This window comes from Limulus polyphemus, unplaced genomic scaffold, assembly GCF_000517525.1.
Source record: "Limulus polyphemus unplaced genomic scaffold, Limulus_polyphemus-2.1.2 Scaffold435, whole genome shotgun sequence".
NCBI lineage: Eukaryota > Metazoa > Arthropoda > Merostomata > Xiphosura > Limulidae > Limulus > Limulus polyphemus.
This window is the reverse complement of record NW_013666045.1, coordinates 113,919-121,550: the sequence shown is the minus strand read 5'-3', so window position 1 is coordinate 121,550 and position 7,632 is coordinate 113,919. Positions and strand designations below refer to the sequence as shown.

Sequence of the window (7,632 nt, the reverse complement as noted above, 5' to 3'; positions counted from 1 at the left end):
TTAATATATTTCGTAGTCTACATGTCAGCATATTTAATATATTTCGTAGTCTACATGTCAGCATATTTAATATATTTCGTAGTCTACATGTCAGCATATTTAATATATTTCGTAGTCTACATGTCGGCATATTCAATACATTTCGTAGTCTACATGTCGGCATATTTAATACATTTCGTAGCCTACATGTCAGCATATTTAATATATTTCGTAGCCTACATGTCAGCATATTTAATATATTTCGTAGCCTACATGTCAGCATATTTAATATATTTCGTAGTCTACATGTCAGCATATTTAATATATTTGTAGTCTACATGTCAGCATATTTTATATATTTCGTAGTCTGTACGTCAGCATATTTATATATTTCGTAGTCTGTATGTCAGCATATTTTATATATTTCGTCGTCTACCTGATACGTTTCGTGCTTGTTGTAACAAATCGCTGATGTTTTTATTAATTTTTGAAAGTATGTCTTCAAAGGTAGAGTCAGTCATGTTCCATCGTTTTTCTTGGATGTATTTCAGCAACTGTAACGTTTCGATTATCTGGTCGTTAAGACTGCTAACCACTTCTTCTATAAGTTGATAGCAAGATGGGCAACCTAACAGGAAGAGAAAAAACTCTTTAAATAATTTTACTTAGACTATCTTAAAATATGATCAAAAATAATGATTTATACATACAATATTTGTATAAAAATGCATTTATATGATGAACTAGAAAAATTAACCGAACACAACTTCATTAAATTAATGATTGAAAAGAAACAACAACAATAATATCAATGTGAATCTTTGAAAGTTACTTCGAATTGTGATAATGAAAGTTAATCACTTAATTATTTAAAGGGTTGTCATGGCAGAGCTTTATAGTAAGTAAACGGATAAATCAGAACAATGCGTTGTATTCTTTCCTGGAAAAACACTTTTAACCATTTACAATCGTTTCCGAAACTATGATGTATCCTTGTTTCCCTTGAAGTATTTATTAACCGTCTTCAGCTTTCTTTATTTGTTTTTTAAGTTATTTTCTTCCTCAAAACGTGAACTTCAGTCAATAAAAGATTATGTAGATGTAATCTGTTTTTCTATTCGCTACTCTTTCTGCAACAGACAAGTTTCGCCGAATTTACAGCTCATCAGTGCTGGTATGTCACATGTTATCCAAACACCTAAAATATTTCAGTGGTGAGTGGTACCGGAGTAAACATCTAAACCACACAAAAAGTAGCTTTTTTTTTTAACTTTTTTATTATTTCTAAATCTAGTATTAATGATAAATGCTAAAATTAAATAATATAATATAAAAGTTCAATGGTTAAAAAATATGAATAATACATACACTATGACCAAAACACCTAGGGAGGCCAAACGTCATGACTGCTGGTTATATCTCTATGTGTTTGTTTAGTAAATCATCAGAAATAAAACTGATAAATTAAGGATGAAAAACTGTTTTCTACGAACTACTGATAACATTCATTTAACTAAAATAGCAACGCATTATTAATAGACGATTACAAAAAAACATCCAGCTGGAAATGTCATCTTCCACTATATATATTAATAGATTATAGCAAAATATATCCAACTTTAAATGTCATCTTCCACTATAAATAAATCATTAGAAAAACATCCAGCTTGAAATGTAATATTCCACTATCAATAGATCGTTACAAAAAATATCCAGCTAGAAATGTCATTTTCCACTATTAGTGGATCATTATAAAAAGCATCCAGCTGGAAATGTTATTTTCCACTACCAATAGATTATTACAAAAAACATACAGCTGGAAATGTAATATTCCACTATTAATAGATCATTACAAAAAAATATCCAGCTGGAAATGTCATTTTCCACTACCAATAGATTATTACAAAAAACATACAGCTGGAAATGTCATCTTCCACTATTAATAGATCATTACAAAAAATATCCAACTGGAAATTTCATCTTCCACTATACACTAATAGATCATTACAAAAACATCCAACTGGAAATGTCATCTTCCACTATACACTAATAGATCATTACAAAAACATCCAACTGGAAATGTCATCTTCCACTATACACTAATAGATCATTACAAAAACATCCAACTGGAAATTTCATCTTCCACTATACACTAATAGATCATTACAAAAACATCCAACTGGAAATTTCTTCTTCCACTATACACTAATAGATCATTACAAGAAAGATACAGCTAGAAATATCATCTTCCACTGTTAATAGATCATTACAAAAAAAACATCCAGCTTGAAATGTAACCTTCCTCATTGAGGTATCTTGGAAGTACAATTCATATTTATCACCAGAAGTTCTATGAGAACTGTGTTTAGTTTTCCAGTGACAAATGAGCTCAAAGCGCGGATATTTAGACTAGATTATCAGGTATCATTAAATAATAGCTAGCATTTTAGTCCCTGTTGAACATTCCTCTGTCATTTAACCTTAATAACATTTGTTTCTAGCTATTTCTAGGATAATTTTAAGCTATACTGTTTGAGGTTTTCCCTTACAATGTATGGCTTTGTGTACGTAGAAAAGATTTTAACTTGAACTTTATCTTTACATTATCAAAATAATCAGACGTTAATAGTCAAATTATAGAAATATCGAATGAGCAAAACTTTTATCATCAAATATTTTTATCCAAAAAGCCAATTTTTTAATTATAATTGTAAAATTTTAGCTTTGATCTATTTTATTTTCATTTCATTCAACAGTTTAACTTAGCCCGTGAAACAAAGATTCATTCAGTTGATTGGTCTGGAGTGAGTTTTAGGATTAATACATGTTTGTCTCGTACCTAAAACTCACTCCAGACCAATCAACTGAATGAATCTTTGTTTCACGGGCTAAGTTAAACGGTTGAATGAAATGAAGACAAAATAGATCAAATAGTACCTAAAACTCACTCCAGACCAATCAACTGAATGAATCTTGTTTCACGGGCTAAGTTAAACGGTTGAATGAAATGAAGACAAAATAGATCAAATAGTACCTAAAACTCACTCCAGACCAATCAACTGAATGAATCTTTGTTTCACTGGCTAAGTTAAACGGTTGAATGAAATGAAGACAAAATAGATCAAATAGTAAATAATGTATTTTTTGATAGTTATAAATGCTTTATAAAACTTCATTTTTTTGCTGAAATAATATGCTTTGAAAAAAGTTTTCCAAAGATGCTATTGTAGACGTATCTTTCTAAAGCATGATTTTTTGTGTTATTTTTATTCCGTAACAGAAATGAAAAGCGACATTTGTTTACATCTAGCATTTTATGAACAAAAACGTTCGGAAAGCAAAAATTGCATGTTTTTGTTTCAATCCTGGCCTAGAAACACATTCTATAGATTGGTTGTTACAAGATCAACAGTGAATTAGCTTCCAATATACACCTCCCGCTACCTTTTTATAATTCATATCCAAAATAGTCATCCCTAAATTCGTCACTATGACGCCTGTTGAAGTTTTCCCTGCATTAACACTCTCTAGTTCTAAAATCAAATTTCAAGATATCACTAGACTATTTGGTACCGGGCAGGTGGAATTGACATTCTGTTAAAGCAACGTATATAAATAAACATGATTACAAATATTTAGACACCTTATATCAATGAGTATTATTATACAAAGACTTGTCATAAAATGCTCTTTTTAAATGAAGGCAATAATTTAGGGTATTACCCAATTTTATAAGTAGATAACTTACTCGTACATGTTGAATTTGGCTTAGCTAAGGCATCGCCGTAATAACCTGGTAAACACCTATCACAATTCCAACCAGTTGTATTATGAATGCATTTCAAACACTCTCCGGTTTCTCTAAAAGACAAGATTTAATAACAAAATGAATTAAGCTATATTAGGACTAGCCTTAAACAATGTTCACTTCCACTCTGCAATATATTTTTTAAAAATCAAGTGACCTCATTCGACGATTAAAGAAATATTAATTTTGAATGTACAAATTGTTGTAAATTCTTATATGACAAACAGTTCAGACCTGTAACGAAGTATTTAAATAGTTTTAAGCTAAATATCTGACAATCTAAGATATTTCTTGACTATTCAGAGCTTCCAAGGATGAAAGATTCGCCAAGTATGTTTGACTAAACAATTGACCATTTGTGTTCTTAACCGTTTGCACCTCCATATTTCCATTCTCTATAGACACACACACAACAGGAAAATAAATAAGCGGATTATATAAAACAACAAAAATACCTTCTTACATATCACATTCTCTCAAAGCATCCGGATCACTGTTTCCATTGCACTGGCACTTTTCACACCGTTTCTTGGTGTGGGATGGATCACCATAGTAACCTTCAGCACATATGTCACAAGCAGAACCTAAACATTCGAATCAGAATTAAAGTCTGTGTAGACAATAGTTTTCATAGCTATTTTCTGAGGACCAGTTTCGTTTAGAAACCACTAAAAATTTAATTTTATTGATTAATTTAGAAAATACTTTAGCAACTTGTGAAGAACAAACACCGTGCAAAACATTCAATATTAATGTTTGTCATTATTAATCCTAGGATTAACTAAGGAGTACATATGAATCCCACCTGTTTAATAAACACGTTTTACCAAACTATTTATACACCAAGTTTCTGCACCCTCCCTTGATGGCTCAGCGCTAAGTTTGGTTTCTTTTGAATTTCGCCCAAAGCTACTCGAGGGCTGTCTGCGCTAGCTATTCCTAATTTAGCAGTGATAGACTAGAGTCAACGCCATTTACCGCCAACTCTTGGATTACTCTTTTACCAAAAACACTGAGATTGGTCGTCACATTATTAAGCAATTACAACTATATCACTTAATGACTTGATAATGGTAATAAAGTTATATATTCAGGTGTTGATGACTATTTACCGTTAAGTTATTAAATTATGTTTTGGCTAAATTATACTTTTTAGAATTTTAAAGTGCTTGTCTGGCTAAATAATTCACAAGAATACATTAGTAGCATCAATGTTACATATAAACACAAGATTACTGTGTGAGTAAAAGACACTTCAGAACACCATATATATAAATACACTCCACCACTATGTGAAGCCTAGTCTTATTCTTTCGATTTGCCCTTATCCAGTGTTACTGACGAGGAATGGAATTCCCCGAAAACAGTATAATTCAATGACAACTCGTACATTGAATGATATATTGAGTTTCATATTTATTTTTTAAGTATAAGAATATTTTTTACAAAGCCATGTTATGTGCGTACGTGTTGTGTATTATCACCAGTCTATTGTGAATTTAACAATTTATTGAATCTATATAAATATATGTAACTACTTCGCAGGGTGTGTATGGATCTTTACCAAAATTGGTATGGAGGTTCATTGGGTCCATGCGGGGGTACATACATGTTTTCAGTTTTGCGTTTTTATGGCCATTTTTGCGTTTTTTACTACTTCGCCCCCCTGTTAATGGATCTTCACCAAATGTAGCATGAAGATTTGTTGCAAATTTGCGGTTTCACATTTTATGTTTTGCATCTCTACAATTTCAAGTAATCGTACGCCCAGAAAACATAATCCTATTGATCACAAGAACACGCCACCTCAGCAACTAAAACGTCAGCTCATTTCTCGTTAGCTGACAACTAAATCTTTTGGTATTATACATCATCATTACAAACTCTGTACCTTAAAAATTGTGTTAAGTGTGACAGTCGACTATTTGAAAATCATACATACCCTGTTGTGTAATTAAAAACTGATAGACAAATATCTGAAAAGACAGAATCGAATTGACTGTTGTACCAAGAGATATATCAGAAAGACAAATATTTTAATCAGGAAGACGATAATTATGATTAGTTTATTCATCTGAACGCCACCTTGTGGACTAAACGGTCATATCTGAGACACCTAAGGATCAGACATACTCATCTCTAACTTTGTACTACGGAACAGAGGTATTGGTGTGTTGCTATAGCAAAGCCACATTGAGCTATCTGCTGTGTCGACCGAGGGGAATCGAACCCCCTGATTTTAACGTTGTAAATCCGAAGACTTATTACTGTCCCATCGGGGGACGGGAACAAAGCTAAGGAAAACACTCGGTAGGACTTGAAGAGACTACTCTTAACCGAATAGAGCAGAGTGTGGCCGAGTGTTAACGCACATGACTATGGATTCTAGAGTCTGTTATTTCTGTCTCAGTGTCGCAAAAAACGCGCTCTGCATTTTGAGTTCCTGTGTTTTCTCGGGTTTCATGTCTAATCTAGCCCGTAGGTCACGCTCGGCCTATAAATGATAATTAGAAAAATAGCTATTTAAATAGATACAAATACATGGTAGTATATTATAAAACGGATAAGTTGGTGCACAAATAAATATAAAACAAATTAAGCAAATTCGAAACTGTATAAAACAATTACACAATTAAGGACCGAAAAAGTAAAGGATAAGTATGCAAAATGTACCTGTTAGGTTATCGGGACATACTGTACAAATGACTTGATTGTTCTGTAAAAGTTTACAGCCAACCCCTGGTGGACAAGGACAGGGTTCACAAACCGTGAGACTTGGTGTGGACTTATTTCTATAGAATCCAGAAGCACACTGTTCGCAGAAATCTCCAGTTCTGTCTAATGGACATTTACACGTGCCTGAAAAAGAGTTATGAATTTAAACTACATGTTTCAAAGGAAATGCAGCCAAGATACATCAGAACTAACGGCCTAGAGCACTACTCACAAAATAAGATGAAATTACATGAAAAAATCTGATCAATTTTGTACCAACAAAAAAAAATCTAATAATCTCGTCTGAGTAATACGAAATATTTTTCCAAACTTTGCTATAATATAACTGATCGATTTGTACATACGTAAATAGGTATCTATCATGTGAACAGATAAAATTGTTTACTCGTACAAACAGGTAGTCAATTGTGTTGCTTTGATCCTAAAGCAACAACAATACGTACAAACATCTATTAAACAACAGAGCAGCAGACTTGAAATGTACAATATTTGAACTAAAAATATAAAGAACTAGTGAAAATTGTTATGAGGGGAAAATGAGCATATGGTCATCCTTATATTCAAACTTATTAGCTGTATTTCTTTTTTTTCGATTTGTACTGTTTATTTGAATTTGCTTTTATTATAATATATATACACAATAAATATTTAATGTTTAAAAAATTTGATCTAACGTGATAAACTGGTTGATTTTAATTTGTCAGATACGCATACAATATATGTATCACTTAAAGATACTAGTGCTTTGAAATGCGCCAAGTGCTCTCACTATATACCACGTTTTGGATATCGAACTGTGAATGATGACAAACATCCACATTCGCCGACCAGATAAACCTATACGCAAGGATGTACCTCATGATGGGTGGAACATAATGAACGGGAAGAGCCTATACGTGAGGATGTATCTCATGGTGGGTGGAGCATAACAAAAAGGCAGAACCTGTACACAAGGATGTATTTCATGGTTGGTGGAACATAACAAAGGGAAAGAACCTACATACAAGGATGTATCTCGTGGTGGGTGGAACATAACAAAGGGAAAGAACCTACATACAAGGATGTATCTCGTGGTGGGTGGAACATAACAAAGGGAAAGAACCTACATA

The 7,632-nt window shown here is 32.4% G+C and overlaps 1 protein-coding gene across 1 annotated transcript in view; it reads right to left on the bottom strand.

Moving 5' to 3' along the window:
* LOC106458246 (laminin subunit gamma-1-like) overlaps positions 1-7,632 on the bottom strand; it is a 75,285-nt gene that overhangs the window by 13,511 nt on the left and 54,142 nt on the right. The window contains exons 11-14 of the mRNA XM_022384401.1: positions 6,461-6,646; positions 4,251-4,371; positions 3,728-3,840; positions 416-607 (exon numbers count right to left, since the gene is read on the bottom strand). Coding sequence (XP_022240109.1) covers positions 416-607; positions 3,728-3,840; positions 4,251-4,371; positions 6,461-6,646 — 612 coding nt within the window. The remainder of the gene's footprint in view (positions 1-415; positions 608-3,727; positions 3,841-4,250; positions 4,372-6,460; positions 6,647-7,632) is intronic.